The sequence below is a fragment of the Bos indicus x Bos taurus genome, chromosome 18 (assembly GCF_003369695.1).
Source record: "Bos indicus x Bos taurus breed Angus x Brahman F1 hybrid chromosome 18, Bos_hybrid_MaternalHap_v2.0, whole genome shotgun sequence".
In the NCBI taxonomy this organism is placed as follows: Eukaryota; Metazoa; Chordata; class Mammalia; order Artiodactyla; family Bovidae; genus Bos; species Bos indicus x Bos taurus.
In genome coordinates, this window is record NC_040093.1 from 33129432 (window position 1) to 33155691 (window position 26260).

The following is a 26260-nucleotide window of genomic DNA, read 5'->3' on the forward strand; positions in this document are numbered from 1 at the left end:
CATAATCATTTTTAATGACTACATAACATCCCATCCTATTGATGGACCATTATTTCCTTAATAAAATCTCACAGTTGGATTTGGTGTTTTGTGTGTATGTTTCCCAGGATTAAATATAACCCCTCAATGATGTCTAAACAACATCATGCATTTTTGAATACTGTGTGTTTTGGTTTTATGTTGAATTAATCCCTCAGGCAGGATTTTTAGAGGTGGGATTAGTAAACTCGGGAGTATTGAGATTTTTATGGCTTATGTAGTATGTTGCTTCATATAGCTTCATTTCAACTACTCATAACATGGATAGGGAAACTACCTTAAATCTCTTTTGGAAGGAGGCAGGGAATAAATTAGAGGCAGATGCTTAAATGTTGTCCATCCATCAACTCTGCTTTCCTTTCAGCCACAGTGATTGGTGCATACTATCACTTGGTATAGTCATTCCTGGGTGCTGGGGAGGCAGAGGTCAGCAAAGATCAACGCAGCTGCGTATAGTTCTTTGGGATGCTCCTCACCCAGCAGGGGTGGGGGACAAGGGACTGCAGATGGGCAATTAAGGGGCCAGACCAATCTGTCTGGGGGAGATGGGGAGGATTTCATAAGCCTGGGATGACCACCAGACGACAGTAAAGTTTCACCAAACTAGAAAGGGCATTCCAGACAAGCATTTGCAAAGATCTGGGGAGAATTGCTCTAGATTCAGCAGGTACCAGTCAAACTATACTATACCAACTTTAACATTAACAAGGTTTTCCAGTGGAAACAGTGCTCTGGGTCCTTAGGCGTGTACCTAAGTCAAGTTCAAAACATTCTGTTACCAGGTGAATCGATAGATTACCTGAGAGAAGAAAATTTCTTCTTGCCTGGTCTCAGAACTATCATATTCAGGTTTTTGATTTTGTCTAATAATCACAGAGATTTTTGAAGGATTGCAGCAGTCTCACACCTTCAGCCTATAAATACCCTTCCTTCCTGCTGTTCAGTAACCCAGTGAAGGACAAAGAGACTGCTGGGGAACCTGGAACAGCTGGGGACAGATTTTGCTTCAAGAAAAGGGAGTGTTCTCTGAATCTGGCGAGAAAAGTTTCAAGGGTGTTGAATGCTTCTAACCTTCCTGAAACTGGAACCATCCTCAGTTAGAATTCTGTAGAATTAGGTTAGGACTAAGCCCTATGATTACATGCCCATTCAAAATAAAACTAGGCGGATGATAGCAACATGGCAGGCAGATGCTAGCCTTAAAAGACCCAACTCTTTGCAAACATTTGGGAGTTCAGCATCATTCAGAGTGCTAATTAGAAAGTTCGGTTTCCGGGCAGGAAGGCTTGTTTCTCCTCTGTGATTTTACTTTGCACCCGTTGCTGACTGATTCACAGAACCACCCCTCCTTCAGAATGTGGGAGTGCTTACTATCAGTTTCTTAATAATGACAGCCATTCAAATGTTACTTCATTTTTTTTTCACATGTGTGTAAAACCTATATTATTTATAATTGTTTTTCTCTCAATGGACTTCTGTACAAATATACATTCTTGTAACTGGGAAGTACTCACACTGTCCTATATCACTTGCCATAAATAGGAAGTAACCTAAAAAATGAATTCAGTCCAAACAAAGTGATGTCATTCCATTCTAGCTAGAGAGTTCTATCGTAATCTTTCAAAAGGGAGATTAGGAAGCATAACAGGTATGTTAAAAATTAGTACTGAGTAGGAAGCATAACAGGTATGTTAAAAATTAGTACTGAGATGTCCTTGATGTGTTTGAGAATGAAAGAATTGGAAAAAGGATAATAGTATCAGTAATGAGGATAATGTCATTCAAAAAACCCACCCACTCAAATTACCCATAAACCATGTTAAGTTGGTCCGTAATCTGTTAAGTCAGATTATGGACCACTGCTGGTAAGGTTTCTAGACTTTGAGAAATGCTCTGTGGTCAAAAAGTTTAAAAATGAGACTGTTAATATGATTAAGCCAGAGTGTGTATGGGTAGAGGGGAGAGTCATCTAACAAGACATTGCTTTTTTCTCTAAAATTCATTGAGTATTTTTATTACCAAGATTCTTAGTACTTTTCAGAATGGGCTACAACATTTATTTTTGTAATGTTTTAATTCCTTTCCTTAAGTGATTTTAGTGACTGAATTGGGAAGCCTTAGTGTGTTCAGATAATGTGGTTCATTTTAGATGATGGGGTCCTTCGGAGTCTGCCGTGCTCCTAGAATTACCCATTAAACACATTCCAAGTTTTAACAATTGATTTGTCTGATTTTCTGACCAAATGGCTCAGGTAATTGGATATTGAATAGACACTGATTTTCTCTCTTTGAACAACTATTCACGCTGCCCTATAAAAACAATCAGGTCTTTCTTTTCCATTATTCTTTCAAGGAATTGGTTGTCAATCTTCTCTTCTTTTTTGCCAGCCTGTAGATTTTGAAACCAAAAGAGCATACAGCTTGAAGGTAGAGGCAGCCAACGTGCACATTGACCCAAAGTTCATCAGCAATGGGCCTTTCAAGGACACCGTGACAGTCAAGATTGCAGTAGAAGATGCTGATGAGCCCCCTATGTTCTTGGCCCCAAGTTATATCCACGAAGTCCAAGAAAATGCAGCCCCTGGCACTGTGGTGGGGAGAGTGCATGCCAAAGACCCTGATGCTGCCAACAGCCCAATAAGGTACAGATAAACTTATTTTTAAAGTCTGGATGGGGAATTCTAGAGGCAAGAGGTTTTAGGAAAGCCCTACAGGAGCCACATCCTTCAGTCTCAAGAAGGGTCCAAGATATCATTCAATGTAAACAAGATGAAGACTTAGGAGACATGAAAATTCTACTCCAGTTATTTGGATAGACTCATTCAGGCTCCATAATTTCTGGAGCAGATTTCCTGGTTATACTAGGTGATATAACCCTTATCTTCACCTGTCTGTCTCAGAGAATTGTGGTGAAGTATAAATAATGGTTGTAAAATAATAACTGTAATTCTAATTTATTGAATACCTTTCTATGTTCCCGTTACTTCACTAAGGGGAATCAGATACATAAATTAATTTATCCTGTCAACATTATTTTATAGGAATTATTATTCCTTAAGCTGAGACAAAAACAGGGTTCTGCAGGACAAAGTGACTTAACCAAAGAACCCAGACAGTGATCAGGGGGCTCAGAAAGCAAGCCCTGTCTATCTAACTGCTGAACATTTTGAAGAGACAATAAAGTGACCCTCAAATTTAAAGTGCTTTTCTTATCATGAATACATTTTTGTGACTTAGAAAAGAAAACTAGAAAACAGAACCCTGCCTCCCCTGTCTCCCCAACCTGAGCTAATAACCAATGAGACTGATGATGAAGATGAGACAGTGTTGAGAAAGAAGCTGACCAGAAGGAAGCTTGAGTTATACAGTCAAGGCATGTCTATATAGGGCAGGAATGGAAAGTTGTCTGAAACCTGCCCTGGATTCTAGCAGGTGTTTGTACTTCCGTGGCCACTCCCTTAATTCTGTTCTTGCTTAGATTCCTTCCTCTGCCTGCTCATGGTCTCCCTACCCCCAGACTACCACCTACCTTTCCATCATCCTGTAGCAAGATCCAAACATCATATCGTGCTTCAGTTAAACAACAACAACAAAAAAGTCACTGATCAAATTGTTTCTCATTGTCTCATAGTCCAAAATAATGTCAAGTCTCTCACTCAGCTTAAGCTCTTCTTCAAGCCCCACCCCTCAGTTACTGCTGGTCTCTCTGCTTTCTTCCTCTCCCTTCTCACCAGACTCTCAGTTGCAGCTAGACTAGGCTATTTCCTCTCCTTTTCTAGTTCCTGACTTTTGTATGTTCTTCCTCCTGGTTGGAGCTCTCTCCCTCATCCTTTCCAGCTTACAACATGGTACTCATTTTTCCCATCTCCACTTAGGTGTCATGTCCTCTAGGAGTTCTCCTAGGCACCCTAAGATAGATCGGATGCAGCTTCTACCTCACAGCTCTTACCATGCTGCATCGCAGTGACAGCTTACACTGTGTTGCCATTGGCATACTCAAAGAGGGCCAGGGATATGTCTGTCTAGGTCATGGGTTGATAAGTTACAGCCCACAGAACAAGCCACCGTCTGCATTTTGAGGAACCTCTATACTGCTTTCCATAACAGCTGTATCTTGAACAGATACCTGAACTCCCATATTCACTGCAGTGTTATTCATGATAGACAGGCTATGGAAGTAATCTAAATTTCCATCGACAGATGAATGGACAAAGAAATCATGATATATCTATATAATAGAATATTATTTAGCCTGAAGAAAGAAAATTCTGCCAATGGTGATAACATATGTGTATTTTGGGGATAAACTCCAGTACTTTGGCCACCTCATGCGAAGAGTTGACTCATTGGAAAAGACTGATGCTGGGAGGGATTGGGGGCAAGAGGAGAAGGGGATGACAGAGGATGAGATGGCTGGATGGCATCACTGACTTGATGGACGTGAGTTTGGGTGAACTCCAGGAGTTGGTGATGGACAGGGAGGCCTGGCGTGCTCCAATTCATGGGGTTGCAAAGAGTCGGACACGACTGAGCGACTGATTTGATCTGATCTGATGCTAAATGATGAATAAATACTATGCTAAATGACAAAGGTCTATATAGTCAAAGCTTTGGTTTTTCCAGTAGTCCTGTATGGATGTGAGAGCAGGACCATAAAGAAGGCTGAATGCTGAAGAATTGATGCTTTCAAATTGTGGTGCTGGAGAAGTCTTGAGAGTCCCTTGGACAGCAAGGAGATCAAACCAGTCAGTCCTAAAGGAAATCAACCCTGAATATTCATTGGAAGGACTGATGCTGAAGCTGAAGCTCCAATACTTTGGCCATCTGATGCAAATAAATGACTCACTGAAAAAGACCCTGACGCTGGGAAAGATTGAAGGCAAAAGGAGGAGGTGGCAGAGGATGAGATGGTTAGATTGCATTACTAACTCAATGGACATGAGTTTGAGAAAACTCCAGGAGATAGTGAAGGATAAGGAAGCCTGGCATGCTGCAGTCCATGGGGTAGCCAAGAGTTGAACATAATTTAGCAACTAAACAACAACAACAACTGCTAAATGAAATAAGCTGGACTCAGAAAGACATAAGATATAGCATGTTACTCCTATGTGGCATCTAAAAAAGTCTAATTGATAGAAACAGAGTAGAACAGTGGTTGCCAGGATCTAGAGAATAGGGGAAATGGGGGGGATATTGACCAGCATGGTAACTATAGTTAATAATAATGTATTGTGGACTTGACATTTACAAAGAGAGTAGATCTTAAGTGTTCTTGCCCCCACACACAGGCACAAACACACACAAGAATAGTAACTATTCGAGGAGGCAATGAATATGTTAATTAGTTTGATCATGGTAATCATTACACAAGGTATACTTATTTTGAAACATCATGTTGTTAGACATTAAATACAGATTTTTTTTTATTATTAATCATATCTCAATAAAGCTGGGAAGAAAAGTAAATATATCTGAATATGAAAAAAAAAATCACAGACAGTGGAGTTTTTCTATTTATACCAAAAAAAAAAAAAAATGCTGACAGAGCAGAAGGAAGTCCAAATGTAAATGTTGTTCAGTTGCCTTTAAGTCTTTAAAGGCAGACAGTTTTTAAAGGCAGAGAAACGAAGACAGTTTTCTTGGCTCCAGACAACCCTGCGCTAAGTTATAGAAGTTAATCCTCAAACAACCTTGAGACAGTGATCACTTTAGGATCCAATAGATGGAAATACTGGAGCTCAAAGTACTGACGTGAATTGCTCAAAGTTACATGACCAGTCAGTATTGGAGACTGGATTTTAATCCGTATCTGCCTTGGGTGGTTTACTCTGGCTGAGCAGGCACTAATGGAAAGATTTCCCAGGAAAGTTTGAGTACTGTGCTCTGTATGCAAGAAGATACATTACGTAACGACTGGAAAAGGTCAGTGTTCATTCCAATCCCAAAGAAAGGCAATGCCAAAGAATGCTCAAACTACCGCACAATTGCACTCATCTCACATGCTAGTAAAGTAATGCTCAAAATTCTCCAAGCAAGGCTTCAGTAATATATGAACCGTGAACTTCCTGATGTTCAAGCTGGTTTTAGAAAAGGAAGAGGAACCAGAGATCAAATTGCCAACATCTGCTGGATCATGGAAAAAGCAAGAGAGTTCCAGAAAAACATCTATTTCTGCTTTATTGACTATGCCAAAGCCTTTGACTGTGTGGATCACAATAAACTGTGGGAAAATCTGAAAGAGATGGGAATACCAGACCACCTGACCTGCCTCTTGAGAAATCTGTATGCAGGTCAGGAAGCAACAGTTAGAACTGGACATGGAACAACAGATTGGTTCCAAATAGGAAAAGGAGTATGTCAAGCCTGTATATTATCACCCTGCTTATTTAACTTATATGCAGAGTACATCATGAGAAACGCTGGACTGGAAGAGGCACAAGCTGGAATCAAGATTGCCGGGAGAAATATCAATAACCTCAGATATGCAGATGATACCACCCTTATGGTAGAAAGTGAAGAGGAACTAAAAAGCCTCTTGATGAAAGTAAAAGTGGAGAGTGAAAAAGTTGGCTTAAAGCTCAACATTCAGAGAACGAAGATCATGGCATCCGGTCCCACCACTTCATAGGAAATAGATGGGGAAACAGTGGAAACAGTGTCAGACTTTACTTTTTTGGGCTCCAAAATCACTGCAGATGGTGACTGCAGCCATGAAATTAAAAGACGCTTACTCCTTGGAAGGAAAGTTATGACCAACCTAGATAGCATATTGAAAAGCAGAGATGTTACTTTGCCAACAAAGGTCCGTCTAGTCAAGGCTATGGTTTTTCCAGTGGTCATGTATGGATGTGAGAGTTGGACTGTGAAGAAGGCTGAGCGCCGAAGAATTGATGCTTTTGAGCTGTGGTGTTGGAGAAGACTCTTGAGAGTCCCTTGGACTGCAAGGAGATCCAACCAGTCCATTCTGAAGGAGATCAGCCCTGGGATTTCTTTGGAAGGAATGATGCTCAAGCTGAAACTCCAGTACTTTGGCCACCTCACGCGAAGAGTTGACTCATTGGAAAAGACCCTGATGCTGGGAGGGATTGGGGGCAGGAGGAGAAGGGGACAACAGAGGATGAGATGGCTGGATGGCATCACTGACTTGATGGACGTGAGTCTCAGTGAACTCCGGGAGTTGGTGTTGGACAGGGAGGCCTGGGGTGCTGCAATTCATGGGGTTGCAAAAAGTCGGACACGACTGAGTGACTGATCTGATCTGAGGAGCTTGATAGCACCTTTAAACTACTCAAAAATTTTCATGGTGTTAATTTTAAACTAATTAGCTCTGCCCTAGGATATTGAGGTACATTAGCAGCATTTTCGGAGAAGGCAATGGCATCCCACTCCAGTACTTTTGCCTGGAAAATCCCATGGACAGAGGAGCCTGGTAGGCTGCAGTCCATGGGGTCGCTAAGAGTCAGGCACGACTGAGCGACTTCACTTTCACTTTTCACTTTCATGCATTGGAAAAGGAAATGGCAACCCACTCCAGTGTTCTTGCCTGGAGAATCCCAGGGATGGGGGAGCCTGGTGGGCTACAGGGTCGCACAGAGTTGGACACACCTGAAGCGACTTAGCAGCAGTAGCATTTTAGAAGTGGTGACGTAAAAACACATGAACAACCGCTCATTTCCTTGGCACCTCATTATTTCTGGGGATCCACATCTGTGATTGGTTATTTGGGTCATATTTTCATTTGAATGAAATGAATGAATGAAGGCATTGTTCATGTCTATAATTATCCAAAGATGCTCATTACTGCCCTTGAACCAACTTCCCTCAACCACTCAGGTCCTAGTTGTTAGAACTACCAAACAGTTCATAGAAAAACTTTTAAAGTTTTTTATTCGGTAAGCTTTCTAGCCAGACTGCCTACTTTCCTGAGTGCTTATTTTTACCTTTAAGGGCATTTGTGTCCTTGGACATACAGGTAGGGCCTTATAGTGTCACCCAAACTCTTAGCTGCTTAGAAATTTTTGCAAATCTTTCTTCTCAGACTCTGTAGCATTAGAGACCCTTTCTTTACCATTGCCTTCCTAAAATATTCTTTCGTCTTAGCTTCATTGCCAGTAACCTCTTCATGCCTCAGACATACGTGGTGTCTTTGCTAGTTTTCCATCCCAGCCCAGTCACTGGGGACTCCCTGAGACTCAACCTTTGACCTCAGGTTTTCTTTCTCCCTGTGTCCATTTATTTATAGTTTCATTCCATTCTGCTGTTTAAATTGAGTTAATGCTCCAGATTTTCTACCTCTAGACTGATCTTTCTCCCTGACTCTAATTCTGTACTTTTTCTGCTATCTGCTGTGCATTTTTACCCACTTCCTTTTCCCTTCCCTCGCTCATTCATTAGAAAGATATTTTTGAGCCTATGCTTCTTGTGACATACTTTAAAAAGAAGACGAAGAAGAAGATCAGCTCTTCTCGTAACTTTGTGAAACCTATGATAGACTTGAATCTTTCCTCTCTGGCATGGCAGCGTAGCCCTAGTAGAATTTAAGTCTCTCCTTCCTGCTAAGTTGACTTTGTTTTAGTATTTCCCAGTGCCTCCCTCTCTGTGACACTCATGCTAAAAATTCTCTAGGACTCTCCCAGCTTCCCACAGATCCCCAAATATCAACTCAATCTTACTGGTTCTGTCTTTATCACATGGCCTTTCATTCCCTCTGTCACTCCTACACCGAACTCTCTTATCACCTCATATTCCTTAAAAAGTACATCAACTCCTTAAGTTTCCACTGCTCCTTCCCCCACTCTCACTAGCTCAGCCCACCTTGCCCCCCGTATCGTGTTCATCATCCTGATGGTCTGATTCAGTCTGTTTTTCCTCTGATCGAAAGCCCTTCGTGATTTTTTCACTGGATGAAAGTCATACTCTGTAGACTGACATTCGAGAGCTTCCATGGTCTACCCAGTGCGCATTAGCGGTGACAACAGCAAAAATCATAGCAGCTGTATTTGTTGTTCTGTTGACTCTGTGAGGCACTGGGTTGTACATCTTCAACATCTGTTGTTTCATGTCATCCTCACAGAAGACCTGAGAGTTGGGAACTATTAATATTCTAGTTTAAATGATAAGTAAGCTGAGATTTAAAGAACTTAAGTGGCTTCTCCAATATCACTTGATGTATATACAGTGGGGACATGAACTTGTACCTAGGACTTTACAAAACCAAAATCCATGTGCTCCACTTGTATAGAATAACACTTTGTTAATTATCTTTCTTCCCATGAGCCTGTCTTGTCATGTCAAGTAGATAGTAAACTCCCTGGAGTCAGGGAAAATACGTTATTTCTTTCTCTTTTTTTCACATAGAGCTCTACTTAGGGTTCAGTCAGCTCAATCACTGAGCTTCTACTGACATTTATGAGGTGTGTGGTAGTTTATCTTCTGTTTTATCACCGGGGAAGGGGACTCATCATTCCATTCCCATAGGGAGCTGTGAAGTCAACGGTATCATGGATGAGCTCATGTTTTATGTTTTATGAAGTGCTCCTCCATACTTATTTCCTCTTTCTTGGAAATAACATGATCTAGAAGTGGAAGATCCAGGTTCTAATATTGGCTCCCCAGAAACCAGGAGATAGGTCATTTGCAAATCCCATCATTTATAAATTGAAGAGATTAAACTCTGTGACACCCAGGGTATTTGCTATCTCTTTGTAATATTATTTGGTTGTATGGCTCTCAGTGAATGCCTTTAGACATATGTACAGCTGGCCGTCTTTAGCCATGGATTCTGCATTGATGGGTTCCATATTGATGGATTCAATCAACTGCAGATCCAAAATATTTTGCAGGAAAAAAGCCCAGAAAGGTTCCAAAAAGCATAACTTGATTTGTGGAACACCAGCAACTACTTACATAGCATTTACATTATATTAAGTATTTTAGTAATCCAGAGATAATTTAAAGTGTACAGGAAGATATGTGTTGGTTATATGCACATATTACACCATTTTATATAAGAGACTTGAGCATCCATGGGTTTTGGTATCCTCAGGGATCCTGGATCCAGTCCCCCATGGAAGTCAATGGACAACTGTCAACACTTATTAGAGCCGCGTCTCTAGTACATTGGGAGAAGGCAATGGCACCCCACTCCAGTACTGTTGCCTGGAAAATCCCATGGATGGAGGAGCCTGGTAGGCTGTAGTCCATGGGGTCACTAAGAGTTGGACATGACTGAGTGACTTCACTTTCACTTTCCACTTTCATGCATTGGAGAAAGAAATGGCAACCCACTACAGTGTTCTTGCCTGGAGAATCCCATGGATGGAGAAGCCTGGTGGGCTGCAGTCCATGGGGTTGCACAGAGTTGGACGAGACTGAAGCGACTTAGCAGCTTAGCAGCTCTAGTACATTATCCTGGGCAAGTTATTTTACCTTACTACACCTCAGTAAAGACCATTCCTCTTGACCATATTCTACCTCACCTTGCCCTGTAATATTCTAGAAATTACTCTGTCTTATTTTAGAAAAAAGCAAATTTTCTAGTGGACTGGAGTAGCTGAAACCTTCCAACTATGGTGTTAGGCTTAGTAGGGGGTCATTAAAGTGTGGGGAGGATGCTCTACAAATGAATGGCCAAGCCTGCTTTACATATTTCACAAAGGAATTCAGAACCAAGCTACCTGGAGAACCGCTAAAACCAAATACATTGAATACATTTACTCAAACTGTAGTTATCATTTTCCTTTAAGTATGGAGAAAACTGATTTTTTTCTAGACTGTGAATGATCTTTGATGATAACTTTAGGTAAACTTAAAAGTATTTAATATTTCATATGCAAAAATCTGGCAGAAGTTCCATACACTTGTGACTATTTGAGTAGTTTGGGAGCAAGGTAAACCCGCTTCCCAAATGCAGGTTCATAAATATTCAGATGGTGGATGATTGTAGTAAATATGAAGAAATATGCAGCCTGTTATTCCATTTCTCAATCAAATATGCAGCATGTTATTCTGTTTCTCAATCAAATATGCTAAACAGCTCTTTCATTCATTGTCCTGAATAAAGAATTCCAATGTGGCAAAATGATTTCTATAAAAGATTCATGTACGGAGTTTGAAAAGTAAATTTGATTAAAAAGAAAATCTAGCTCAAGCAAGTCATTGAAAAAGTTGCTTTAAATATAGCATGGAGAAAATATTCCAATATTAAGCTGCTTGGAATATCTCAGTCTAATTGCCTCACTTGCATTCTGCTTAGGTATTCAATCGATCGTCATACTGACCTGGACAGGTTTTTCACTATTAATCCAGAGGATGGTTTTATTAAAACTACAAAACCTTTGGATAGAGAAGAAACTGCCTGGCTCAACATATCAGTTTTTGCAGCAGAAATCCGTAAGTATTATCCTAAGGGTTTTGATTCTACTTTGCCAAATAGTATTCCTTCAGACTCTCTATATTCTGGAAAATAGTAGATAGCTGAGATAGAACAAGCTTTTTTTTTTTTTTTTCCAGTCAAATATATTTTTCAGTCTTTAAAATTTATTTTTGGTCATCTATCTAGAAAGACATGTAAGCAAATAGAGTTGTTTTCATTTTCTTTGGCAGAACTGGGTACAGGCTTGGCACATGAGCTGATAGCCTGTAGCAGCTTGAAACTCTTCACCACCACCAAAAGATTCCCCACTTTATCCTCAGTTTTGTTTAAACCCAGAGCAGCAGAATCCTTAGAGCCAAGATTTATGGGTTTTTGTTTACCTATGGGGGCTTCCCTGGTAGCTTAGATTGTAAAGAATCTGTCTGCAGTGCAGGAGACCCAGGATCGATCCCTGGGTCAGGAAGATTCCCTGGAAAAGGGAATGGCAACCCACTCCAGTATTCTTTCCTGACAGTTTCATGAACAAGGAGCCTGGCGGCTACAGTCCATGGGGTCGCAAAGAGTCGAGGACCAGAGATTCTCAAACTTGATCATGCAGTGGATTATCATGAAGGGCTTGTTGTAACAAAGATCTCTGGACCCCACCCTCAGAGCTTCTAACTCAGGTCTTGGGTTGGGTTTGAGAATTTTCATTTCTAACAAATTCCCATATCGTTTGATGCTGTCCTGGAACCCTCCTTTGAGAACTGCTGTTGTTGGACTACACTCTGGGGAGCCAGGCTACACTATAAGCCTTTGGAATTAAACCTCAGCAGAAAGGGAAAAGTGGTGTTATTTCCTACCGGTCTAATGATAGCCTTTATTCTAGGACATCACCCGCACGTTGGACTTGGCATGCTTTGGGGTTTAGGTGACTTTAGTGCCAACAGTGCATTTGCCTGCAGGGCCTGAGTGAAGCTGGAGCTCACTCTTTCCTGAGAGTAACCTTGGAGCAACATGGATTCTTCCCTTGCACATGTTTACCATCTGAATTCTCTCCTTCCAGACAACCGGCATCAGGAAGCCAAAGTCCCTGTGGCCATTAGGGTCCTTGACGTTAATGACAATGCTCCCAAGTTTGCTGCCCCCTATGAAGGCTTCATCTGTGAGAGTGACCAGACCAAGCCACATTCCAACCAGGTAATGCTGCCCTGCCCTGGCTAGGAGCAATCATTTAGGACCAGAGTTTGCTTTTGAGAGCATCCCTTGGAGAAACTTCCCAACTGCCCAAGAAGGCTTCAGAGCCCTGGTTTAGCTCAGGAGCTAAGTTCTCTAATTAAAATCAGGCTTCTTAGCCAGACAGGAATTTTTAAATAAATGATGTGTCAATGTTAGCATGATTTATTTATGGGCCACCTTTCTCTTTCAGCCAATTGTTACAATTAGTGCAGATGACAAGGATGACACAGCCAATGGACCAAGATTTATCTTCAGCCTACCCCCTGAAATCATTCACAATCCAAATTTCACAGTCAGAGACAACAGAGGTTCGTACCAAGGTTCCTGTGTGTTCAGAGAAGTAGAAATGGAAAACAAATGGCTTTTGTATTGCAGAGCACAAGTATTTCCCCCTAATCTTAATAATGCCTTTCTGTTGAAGAACAAACAAGAAATAATAACGCCACCTTTATTTTGAGACACGGGCTCATTTGGTGCATAGGAATAAGTGAGTCTATTTTTATTTTACTCTTTGTTGTTGTTGTTGGCTTTGATATTCATGAAGTGCTGAGGAAACCAAGCGGGGATGCTTACAGGGTCAATATGCAAACAACTTCATTTATTTTTTTTAAGAGGTTGATAAACCCTTTGGGGACAGTATGGCTTTATGAATATTGATATCAAGAAAAGCATTAAAAGAGATTAGTTCAACTTTGTAAGGCAATGTAATCTTTCAGCTGTCTTTCCCTTTCCAGCACAGTTTTATTGTAGTATGGTTGGGTACAGAGCTTGATACCTAAAGGTGGCTGTAGAATTATTGCCTGAAGGGCATTAGTATCTCTGCTGTAAACATGGCAAGATTTGATGTGATTTCTACTTCTTATTTCATTAGTCAAGGAGATTCTAGACTTGCAAATTGTTTGCAGTAGTTGTTTTTCGACGTTGTTGTGTAGGCCCAAACAGTTCAGTCCCTAGACAAAGCTGGCAGCAGAGCCAAGATCAAAAAATAAGTTTCTTGACTCCTCTCCAGACTATTTTCATCTGCACCTGCTCCTATAAGCCTGTGACAATGCAAGTGTAAAAACAGGAAGACAAATGCTGTGATTCAATATAGGAATAAAAGAAGGACATGTGGTCCTTCTTCACACCTTTTCATTAGATACATGCTAGCTATGTGGGAGGTTATATATTGATTTCTTGGTGACTGAGATCAGGCTTATAGCTTCTTCAATTAAACTAATTATTATTACTTTCCCCATCACCGTTATCAGTGTTATCAATATTATAAATACCAGTTAGTATGTTCTAGGGGCTTCCCCAGTGACTCGGGGATAAGGAATCTATCTGTAATGCAGGAAATGTAGGCTCGTTCCCTGGGTCGAGAAGACACTCTGGATGGGGAGATGGCAACTCACTGTAGTGTTCTTGCCTGGGAAATCCCCTGGACAAAGGGGCCTGGTGGGCTACAGTCCATGGGGTCGCAAAGAGCCGGACATGACTTAGTGACTAAACAACCATCACGACAAACTATGTTCTAAACACCATGCCAAGATCCTTCCTGCACTCTGTTAAATTTTCTCAACAGTAAGAATTAGTATCATTCCCATTTTGAAGATGAGGAAAATGAGGGACAGGCCATTAAGTAAGTCAGCCACGTGGGAGCGAGACCTAGATTTTAAACCTGGACTTTCAGAAGGCTAGAGGTGACAGCTTGAACCATTGTGCCCTCCTGGGTAAATTATTAAAGCAGAGAAGTGCTTCCCATGCTCCTTGGATTTGAAGGGATATGGTACTTTATTATTACTTCTGGGGCTGATTTGAGCATTTCATTATGATCCTTATATCTGTGTATTCATATAATCCCCAGTTTATATCTGAGGTCTCACTCCTGGATGTATTCCTGGCAACATCCCTATTTATCACTGGACACCTCCTGAAACAGCTGGTGTTTCTAGGCTTTTCTTATTGTGCCAACTTCACCTCCATCACCTGCCTTGTCTTCATTTTATGTGTTCTTTAATATTTAGTTGCTATTAACCCTCTGAAAGCATTATACTAAGACCTATTGTTCTCTGATGCTGCTGCTGTTAAGTCGCTCAGTTGTGTCCGACTATAAATAGTTCACTTTGTCAGTACTTTGGGGATGCCATCTATATGTTAAAGGAGATTATATTACCATGGAGAAGCCAACCTACTGCATGATTTGTTTCCCCTGCCCTTTCCTGTAAGAAACTAATTCTATGTGGAGCCCCCACTTTTGCACGGAATTGCTACTTTTTAAGAAAAATGCCTTTATTAACTATGGCAAACAGTTAATGAAAAATCCCATGTTTAGAACTATTACAAAACCTTAAAGCAAATACAGTCCTATAATTATCATTTAATAGAGTTTCTTTCTACCAGCTCCTAAAAGTAATTACATATTGAAGTAATCCAAAAAGAGTAATCACATTCCACATCCTATTAATAGCCTACTGAGTTACCAAATTTCCCGGCTGAGACTGTTTTCCATAGAAAACATGAGATAATGGTTTATAGCATGCTGAGTAAAAGCATCAGCTTTCTCTCTCCTTGAGTGTTTACCTCCATTATGCCATGTAAATAATCAGGATTGTGTTTGCCTAAACTCCGTGGAAGCATTCGGCCTCTTTAAAAATATAAGAGGGGAAGCCATCTTAATACACAGGAGCCTTTTATTTCATATTTTATCTTACTCCGTTCTACAGCACGGGAGCTTCAAAGACAACTCAGCAGGGAGCCGGGAAGTAGAGCACTGGTAACTCTTCGACATCCGAGTCCATCTTTGGCTATTAATATCAAGAGTGGTGCTGTTTGGGGAGATGAAGAGCTGATCCACCCAGGCTTTGAGATGCATTTAGTTTGAAAATACTAGACTTAATGGCACCTTTTAAAAACATGAGGAACATGTAATGAATAAGAAAAGCACAAAGAAAAAAATACTGAGAATAGCACCTCTCGTGTATGTAGCTCTTCATTGGTTTATAAAGCTTTCTAATCGCCATTTAATTCCTAAACAGCCCCAGAAAGTAGGCATTTTGGATATTTTTGTCCCCATTTCCTAGATGAGGAAGGAATATGAAAAGTCAGAAGATTCAGAGACTTGCCTAAGGTCACCCTGCCAAGAAATAAATTGACCTAGAATGCTTGCGTGTTTACTGAGTTCTGTCAGGTGTAGTAACACTGTACGTTATGAATATAGAGCTTGCGTCTCTTCTAATTTCTGATTTTGGAATTATTGTTTAAAAAATCTTTGTTTACCCCGTAATCAAATAACAACAGTATTTTGAAGAGAAAAAGATCTAAAATTCAATTCATCAATCTAGGATTCCAGGGAAAGTATGAAGAGAAAAGGACAAACTGTAATTTTAATCAGCCATGGAAATTATAGTAAAATATATTTGTGAAGGACAAATTTTATAATTTTATTCTACTGCATAATTAACACATATTCCTTGTATGAAAATTAGAAAATACAAACAAGCAGAAATAAACTTAGAAATAATAAAATAACTTGGTAATATACAATCTAAAAATAATCACTGCTAATTTTTATAGCCTTCTAGCTGTTTTCTTGGCATATATTTTGATCTTTAAAAAAAGGCAGCCATAAAATAATGTTCCCTTTTTTCCCTACATAATAATACATGATGTGCATTTTTTAGCATCATTATACTTACGTCAACATATTTTTCCTAAATAACCTCCTGACCTCATTATGAGGGTATATGATATCAATTGACTATTGTTGGGCAAGCACATTCTTTTCACACACTTTTCTTGTTCAGTTGCTCAGTCCTGTCTGACTCTTTGTGACCCCATGGACGGCAGCACACCAGTCCTCGCTGTCTCTCACCATCTCCTGGAGTTAGCTCAAACTCACGTCCATTGAAATGCCATCCAACCATCTCACCCTCCGTAAAGTGATGTCTTTGCTTTATAATATGCTCTCTAAGGTCTGTCATTGTCATAGCTTCCCTTCCAAGGAGCAAGCGTCTTTTACTTTCATGACTGCAGTCATCCTCCACAGTGATTTTGGAGCCCAAGAAAAGAAAATCTGTCACTGTTTCCACTTTCTCCACTTCTGTTTGCCATGAAGTGTTGGGATCAGATGCTGTGCCAGCTATTTCACTCTCCTCTTTCACCCTCATCAAGAGGCTCTTTAGTTCCTCTTCACTTTCTGGCATTAGAGTGGTATCATCTGAGGTTGTTGATATTTCTCCCAGCAATCTTGATTCCAGCTTATGCTTCACCCAGCCTGGCATTTCACATGATGTACTCTTCATATAAATTAAGTGAGCAGGGTGACAATATACAGCCTCGCCTCACTCCTTTCCCAATTTTGAACCAATCTGTTGTTGCATGTCCAGTTCTAACCGTTGCTTCCTGACCTGCATACAGGTTTCAGAGGAGGCAGTAAGGTGGTCTGATATTCCCATCTCTTTAATAATTTTCCACAGTTTGTTGTGATCCACACAGTCAAAGACTTTCACATAGTCAATGAAACAGAAGTAGATGTTTTTCTGGAATTCCCTTGCTTTCTCTATGATCCAAGGAATATTGGCAATTGGATCTCTGGTTCCTTTGCCTTTTCTAAACCCAGCTTGTACATCTGGAAGTTCTTGGTTCACATACTGCTGAAGCTCTGCATAGAGAATTTTGAGCATAACCTTGATAGCATGTCTTATCATACCTACTGCATAATCTCCCCACTGTTTCAATGTTCTTTCAGTCCTGTTTATGCTGTGTGTTTTTTAAGTTTTTTTTTTCGTTTTAATTTTTTAAGACCAAAACCATTTTGTATTGGGGTGTAGCCAATTGACAGTGTTGTGACAGCTTCAGGTGAATGATGAAGAGATTCAGCCATACATATACGTGTATTCATTCTCCCCCAAACCCCGCTTCCATCCAGGCTGGCACATGTCACTGAGCAGAGTTCCATGTGCTGCACAATAGGTTTTTGTTGGCTATCCATTTTAAATATAGCAGTGTGTACATGACCTTTCAGTTTTTCTGTGTAATATTATTCTTAGCAAGATTTGCCTCATGAAAAATTGACATCAATATTCACTTAGCTTCTCTCTTATATATCACATTTCCCATTCCAACCTTTTATCCTTATGAGATAAATACACAGGCTCCCTTTGTTGGCCATTTTTAAAATGTTATTTAAGAAATAGTCATTTCTAGCTTCTTTGTAACACCATCCTTATTTTCACCTGCATTACATACTGCTAAATTTTATAGATTATCAACATTTCCTATTCTAGTTACTCTCATGAAAGCATCATATTTTTCATTAATGGTTTCACACATATTATGTTAAAATCTAAAATTTGTCCACATTGTTTTCCTTTTATTACTCTTCCTTAGATTTTGGTTTCTTTGTTCCTCCAGATATAATTTAGAACTTTTTTAGGTGCTTGATAAGTATCTTCATGAATTTTGTTGTGTTTACCTTAAATTTACAGATTAATTTAAAAACTAAGAATTTTAAAGTATTCTTCCTATCCAGAAGTATGATCTGAGTTTCCACTGAATCTGTTCTCTTTTTAATTACCATAAGGGATATTTTATAGTTTTCTTCATTTTTGTTCTTAGTATTTCTTATTAAGATAATGACTAGCTACTTTATATTTTGGATGCTGTCCTAGGATAGATTTTTAAAATTATGTATATTTTCTAAGTGACAATTTTTAGTATAAACTATAGCTATTTTACTTAGTTCATTTATTATTGGACACTGAGAAGTTATTAATATAACTTCTCAGCTATTTTCCTAGGTTTTCTAGGGAAACAACTACATAAAAATTAAATAATGACAATTTGCTTCATCTTTTTTAAAAAAAAATTGGGTTTTTTTGACAAACTGCGTAGATTTGTGCTTTATGTGTTAAATAATAGCAATAATAATGGCTTTACTTGTTAATTTAATGGGTATATTATTTCTAGAGTTTTATTGTTAAGCATAATATTGATTGTTAGATTAAAATTAAGATTTGTGTTGTGTGTATTTTAGGAAGCTTCCTTTCCATTTTAATTTTATTTTAAAAAACAGATGTTCAGTTTTTAACACAATTTTTGGATACTAATAATAAGATAGTATGATTTTGACCCCTGACCTAATTGATACATTAAATTGAAATATCCTGATTTTGAACTTCATATTTCTAATTTCCAAACCTCTATTCCACATAATGATAAAATGTAGAGGAAAGAGCAAGGGTTAAAGATTAAATGTTGGCTGTAGCAGCGAGTGAGATATAGTCCCATGTATCAGGAGATTCCTAAAGCACATGCAGCAAAGTTAGCTGTTTCGTGAAAGCACAGGTGATTTTGGTAGTGACTGTCCATGACCTCCTGCAGAGGAGCTGTAACCATCACGGCGGCCTCCAAACAGGCTGACTCTACTCGTGCCCCCATGTAACTTAACTTGCCCCCACTGATAATGTCTTTCTTTTTTAAATTCTCCTATGGGTCTCCATTTCCTATGGCTTTAACTGAAACTTTATAGCCTAGTGAGCAAGAAATGATATGACCTACTTCCCATAAACTTTGGGTCTATCATCTCCTTTCTCTTGTTACTGTAAACCATGCTCCAGAAACTTCAAACCATCTTTATTTTCCCAAATACGCTGTGTTCTCACATGCCCATGCTTTTGTTCTGTGGAAATGTATCCCCGTCCCTGCCTATTATACCTCCTCTTTCAAGTCGCGTAGTAAATGAAGTCTCTTAGGTGAAGCTCTGTTGGGCATCCCAGCCCATCCCTGGATGCTACATCCTCTGTGCTCCAGGAACACTGCACTAACCTCTAGTGTTTTTTAATCACTCTGCGTTCTAAGCATACGTTTCTCTGTCTCTCTCCCATTAGAATATGAGCTCTGGCATCCCAAAACTTAAAAAAAAAAGTGGGTTGACCAAATGCATGAATTAAAGTGGAAAAAGTAGATAGAAAGACATGCAATGTGCTTCAGTCATTTTGGGGCTTATTTATTATTGTGGAAAAATGATTATGTTATGAGATAAGCTCCAGGCTAAAAAAGACAACCCTTCTTTCTCTGTTGGAAAGTTCTGAAGGAGTCAGTACCAGATCAGCCACCCCTTCCATCCCTTTATCCTTTCATCATATATTATTGCACAAAGTGATATTGGACATCTAAGGTCTGGATCCAGGAAGAGATGACTTTCAAATGTATTAAATTTGTAAGTATATTATCTAATATGCACCAAGTTGCAGATCAAATGAGTTCTGATACATGATACATTCAGAGTTAAGTTTAAACTGCTAAAAAATCAAATTAAATCAAATTAAAAAAAATAGAACAACTAGGAATAAAAGCACCATATGACCCAGCAATCCCACTCCTAGGCATATACCTCAAGGAAACGAAAATTGAAAGAGACACATGTATCTCATTGTTCATTGCAGCACTATTTCAATAGCTAGAACATGGAAGCAACCAGATGTCCATCGACAGATGAATGGGTAAAGAATTGTGGTATATAGACACAATGGAATATTACTCAGCCATAAAAAGGAATGCATTTGAGTCAGTTCTAATGAGGTGGATGAACCTAGGACCTATTATACAGAGTGAAGTGAGTCAGAAAGAGAAAGATAAATACCATATTCTAACACATATATATGGAATCTAGAAAAATGGTACTGAAGAATTTATTTACAGGGCAACAGTGGAGAGAAACAGACATAGAGAATAGACTTATGGACATAGGGAGAGGGGAGGAGAGGGTGAGATATATGGAAAGAGTAACATGGAAACTTACATTACCATATGTAAAATAGAGAGCCAATGGGAATTTGCTGCATGGCTCAGGAAACTCAAACAGGAGCTCTGCATCAACCTAGGGGGATGGGGAGGAAGATGGGAGGGAGCTTCAAAACGGAGGGGACATATGTATGCCTATGGGTGATTCATGTTGAGGTTTGACAAAAAAAGAGCAAAATCCTGTAAAGCAATTATCCTTCAATAAAAAATAAATTAATTAAAAATATTTTTAAAAATAGAACAAAAAAAGTTTGTATGGAAAGCAGGTTTGGCTGGGTAAGGAAAGATAGCCAAGACAGATTCATCCTGATTAGACCAACTGGCAAACATCTTTCTTTCTTTCTTCTTTTTTTTTTTTTTTGGTCTAAACGAATGACAATTCTTTTTCTGATGAGCAGCACCAAAAAACATCCAAATATGCTTCTAGCTTTTCACTTTTATAATTTAAAGATAATTAAACAGATTTCTGTGGGACTTTTCCCCCCTTAATTGCTTCAATATGGAAGATTCTCTGTTGGCAGATCAAAATGGCAGATGGCTTTTAATGCCCTGACATTTTCACTGTATAAATAATTATGTTCCTTTTCTGCCTGAAATTCACTGCTGTGGTTTGTCCAACACAGAACACAATTTGTCTGGAAACCCACCCCCTCCTCAACCTTAAAGAAGGAGAAATAGGTTTTTGGTGAATTAGATACATTATTCTTTCAAGGTTCACTCTGGTCAGTGACTTAACCCTTGGGATTTCTCAACTCATTAAAAGACCCTAAATGTTTATCTCCCACTGAATTCCTTGGTAGTTTTCCTTTTCTAAAACCAGGAAATACGTTCCTTTCTCCCTCTCTATCACCAAGAGAAAATTATCCTCTAACAAAAGTGGAAGGAGAGTTGATTCTCAGGAATGTGATAAACTACAACCTGAAAAGTCTGTTGACACCAACAAAGAGCGCACACTTAGATGCTCCTATACACATCAGGTCAGTTCAGCCCAGGTCAGTCATATCCAACTCTTCGTGACCCCATGGACTGTGGCATGCCAAGCCTCCTTGTCCATCACCAACTCCTTGCTCAAACTTGTGTCCATCAAGTCAGTGATGCCATCCAACCATCTCATCCTCTGTCATCCCCTTCTCCTCCTGGCTTCAATCTTTCCCAGCATTAGGGTCTTTTCCAATGAGTCAGCTCTTTGCATCAGGTGGCCAAAACATTGGAGCTTCAGCTTCAGCATCAGTCCTTCCAATGAATATTCAGGACTGATTTCCTTTAGGATTGACTGGTTTGATCTCCTTGCTGTCCAAGGGACTCTCAAGAGTTTTCTCCAACACCACAGTTCAAAAGCATCAAATCTATGTGCATATATACACGCACATAGGCAGTTATTCCCGTGTTATTTGTAGTGTTTTGAATTTTGAATCTCAGTATCAGAGATAAAATTAAAAGATCATAATCCCCCTTCCTCTGTAAGATGTAGGCCTTCATTTACAGGGGATACATAGCCTTCTGAGTCTTGGATCAAACTATTTTCTACATTAATATTTTAAGGCTAGTCTCATAGAATTTACCTCACTGTAGCATTTCCATCATTCCAAAATTTTAGAAAAATAATAGATTTCTTTTTACATCTGGATACTGGTTTGTTTTTGAAGGTGTGTATGTTTCTGGAAATGCTATGGGAAGAGAAATGTTGCACATAGTTCAAAATTTCTTTGGGGTTAAGTAGGTGAAAGTAACAAAGAATAAGTTTTGCACATATTAGCAGCTCAATAAATGTTACTTAATTAAATCTGACTCACCAAAAATAATAAGAAAAAATTATGAGATAAAGAGATGATATTTTCCAGGAACAAAATCTATAATATAGATAGAGGCAGTGATGATCAAGTTGGGTTCAAAAGTACAAAGTGGGAGAAGATAGGCAGTCTGGAAACTGATGGCAAGCTATTAAGTCAGTAAAATCTGACTGTGTGGAAAAGCCAGATGGATGCTGAATGTAATGACAGAAACCTCCTTCAACTGTTTAATTTTCTAGCTCACAAAACACTGCTGACCAAACAAAGATGAATAAGCAAGGTTCTTGCCTTCAAGGATGTTACTGTCCATTGGAGAAGACACACATTCAAATAGTTGCCATAGATTGTGAAATATTCAATATGAGCAATGACTACAGGTAGATAGGTGGCTTATACAGTGTTTAGAAAGACAATAAAAGATATATACAGAAACTATTAAGTTTACCTTTAAGCATTAGTCATCTCAGAAAGTTAGTGCTACAAACTTTAAAAACATTATTTGAAATTTCTATTATTTCAGTCCCTCCCTCAGATTCAAGGTGTCACAAATACTGCTATCAAAAATTAAAATTATTTTTTCAAAAATCACAAATGTAAATGGGTACCAAAAACTCTAAATAACTAAACTTTTCAATGATGTCTTTTGTACAATAATTCTGTAGCATGTGTCTTTCTGAAATTTTAAAAGTTTGAAGCTTCACTAAATACTTTTGGGACACACTTTATATATATATATATATTTTTTTTTTTTTTCATTATCCTGATAGAGCTATTGCCACATATATAAGGAAAGTAGAAAAGACCCTGCTGCTGCTGCTAAGTCACTTCAGTTGTGTCTGACTCTGAGCAACCCCATAGACGACAGCCCACCAGGCTCCCCCGTCCCTGGGATTCTCCAGGCAAGAACACTGGAGTGGGTTGCCATTTCCTTCTCCAATGCATGAAGGTGAAAAGTGAAAGTGAAGTCGCTCAGTCGTGCCTGACTCTTAGCGACCCCATGGACTGCAGCCTACCAGGCTCCTCCATCCATGGGATTTTCCAGGCAAGAGTAGAGGAACATAATCACGTCATGATTATTCTGCTAGGGACTGCATAACTGTCTTCAAGTGTGTGGAAGCTTTTAATGGGGTGGATGGATTTAGTTTGTTGCTAAGGTTGGAGCAGAAAGGGTAAATTAGGTAGATTTAGGTCAGAAGTGAATTAAATAAGAGCAAGGCTTGGCCTAGATCTTTTGCAGTCTCAAGAGATGGGCTCTAGTAGGATGCAGACAGTGTCTGTCTGCACAGGCTAAGTATTAACATCTCTGATCAAGTTGATCAGTAGGGGGATCTTTAGCTTTGGAGCAGAGAGGGACAGAGGAAAAGAAGTGGTAAGGAAGAGTGTCTTAAGATGCTCTTTAGGGCACTATTCTCTCACTTTAGGCCAAGCCTCTCTTCTGACATCATGATGAGAGCAGAAAGTACTAAATCCTTTGCTGCAGTGATTCCTCTTTTCAGGTTGCTATGCCCATATATGGCTTCCCTGGTGGCTCAGATGGTAGTCTCCCTGCAGTGCGGGAAACCCAGGTTCGATCCCTGGGTCGGGAAGATCCCCTGGAGAAGGAAATGGCAACCCACTCAGTATTCTTGCCTGGAAAATCCCATGGACAGAGGAGTCTGAAAGGCTATAGTCCATGGGGTCACAGAGTCAGACACGACTGAGTTTGCCATTTTGCCCTGGTTGTTTTTCTTTTGGCTAATACAAGACTGGCACCCAGTGCAGTTGACGTATCAAAGGCTGCTTCCCTATCATAATTTTCCCTTTTAATATCCTTTGTATATATCCCTCCCTTGGGTGATATCATCATCATGGCCCTTACGTTTGTATCTCCAAACCGGTACCATGGAGACCATCATTATGAAGAACTTTTACCTTTTGTTAAAGTAATCACAAAGTATGCAGATAAAAATAGCATCCAGTTAGGAGTCTAGGTTGTAGACATAAAAATTTGAAACCTGAACTTATTTACCATTAATAGAAATACTACAGTTTGTACAAGACATATACTAGTAATTAATGACCTCATTTGCAAGTTTTTGCCTAAGATGGCGGGGGGGGGGTGGTGGAAAGGAAAGGCTTCCATGTTTGTGGACAGGGAGAAGAATATAAGGTGTCAGGATGAAACACCAAGGTGATTGAAAAACATTTTCTTACCATGGGAAATACCTTACCCAGAACTGAAGAGCATGAACTATCTTCCCACCTCTGAAGGAAGCGCCCTTCTCTGTAGGCAATTGCATTCAAGGCTGCAATGACATTTCTAAGAATTCACTTTCCTCTCTTTGCCAATATGTTTCTCTTCCTCATTAGTCTACTGCACAAAGAGGAGAACTTCCAAAAAAGAATTGATATTTACTGGTCATCTGCAACAGCCTGGCACTGTGCTAAATGCCTTTATGAATGGAATCAAATTTAACCCTAAAAACTATTAATTTCCTGGATGAGAATATAGCAACTTAAGACATTTACCTAATATGTCCAAATGTCAGGCAATTAATATGTAGAAGAGTCATGATTCAAACCCAGATCTGTTGAACCCCAAATACTGAGATTTGCTCTTTGGAAGCTTTATAAAAGAGAATACTTTGCCCACCTGATGTGAAGAGCTGACTCATTAGAAAAGACTGAAGGCAAAAGAAGAGGGTGGCAGAGGGGATGTTTAGATAGCATCACTGACTCAATGGACGTGAATACGAGCAAACGCCAGGAGACAGCAGGATACAGGGGCCTGCAGTCCATGGGGTGGCAAAGAGTTGGACACGGCTTAGTGACTTAACAACAACAGTAATAAAGGAGAAGGATTTGAGAAATCTCTTGATGAAAACTTAAAAATTGATAGAACATTTGTCATTTTCTGCCTCGTCTTATTAACCATGGAATCAATTTGACACTTCCCTGAAAATATGTCTTACAGAAGCTCTTATTTTTTTTCTTGTGTGACCCGTACATCTCAGAAATGTGTATGTCCAAATTGAGGGGACCCTCTCAAAGATGGATATAGAGTAGCTGGCTAATTAAAATAATGAGAGAATCTGTAGCCAAACCTAGGATACAAAAATGATTTCCTACAGAGGTTTTATTATTATTGTCAGTTTCATTTTCCATGTATTTTGCTCGAGTTGTTTTTCATGGACTCCCTGCCTATAGTGGTTCTTCTTGTTCATAAAGGATCAGTGACCAGAGTGGACAACAAGAAAGACCATCACAGACATGGTGCTGTCTCCTCCAATATGGCCCTCCCTGCAGCACCATCCCCCCATTGGTGCTGATGTCTAGATCTAAAGGGGGGATATTGTATGCATTCAAGCAACAGCAACCACCTAAGTGCCAAGCTAGTCTGGTTAGACATGCTTCTCGTCTAACTATGCCATATCCTACTCCGCACCAGTTCACGAGCTCTGGAGGACCTGGATTCTGGTGCCGGGTTTTCCTATAGAAGGATTCCTGAGCTTCCTGGAAGCACAGCCCAGAGCACAACCAGAGGTTTTTATTATTTGGTCCTAATCGCAACCCCAGGTCTTCCCTGTAGCTCACAGGGTTAAGAGTTCTCCTGCAATGCAGGAGACCATGGTTCAATTCCTGGGTCAGAAAGATCCTCTGGAGAAGGGAATGGCAATCCACTCCAGTATTCTTGCCTGGAAAATCCCATGGACAGAGGAGACTGGCGGGGTCCGTGGGGTCACAAAAAGTTGGACATGACTGAGCAACTGTTACTACTAATCGGAACCCCATGAGGCATGCTTGCTATCAACTTGTGTCCTCACTTTAAAGGTGAACAAGTAAGGCTCTGGCAGGACAAATGACTCCTTCTAAAACATGTGTTTGGACCATGCCGAGGAACAGACATTCAGTCCATTTATTTTCCACCTCTCAAACTAATCTTAAAATCCATATGTGAAACATTTTTTAAAAGTTCTTGAGATTCTACTGATGAATCACTCAGAGACAATAAACGATTCAGTCAGCTGGGTCCTTTGATGAGCTTTCATTTCATAGTCTCAGTGTGTCTGAGAGG

At 39.6% G+C, this 26260-nt stretch overlaps 1 protein-coding gene across 3 annotated transcripts in view; it reads left to right on the plus strand.

Annotated features, from left to right (window-relative positions):
* Nucleotides 1–26260, plus strand: part of CDH11 (cadherin 11) — a 154519-nt gene that overhangs the window by 121722 nt on the left and 6537 nt on the right. For all 3 annotated transcript variants that reach the window (XM_027516388.1, XM_027516389.1, XM_027516390.1), the window contains exons 8-11: nucleotides 2428–2681; nucleotides 11294–11430; nucleotides 12459–12592; nucleotides 12822–12939. In XM_027516388.1, coding sequence (XP_027372189.1) covers nucleotides 2428–2681; nucleotides 11294–11430; nucleotides 12459–12592; nucleotides 12822–12939 — 643 coding nt within the window. The remainder of the gene's footprint in view (nucleotides 1–2427; nucleotides 2682–11293; nucleotides 11431–12458; nucleotides 12593–12821; nucleotides 12940–26260) is intronic.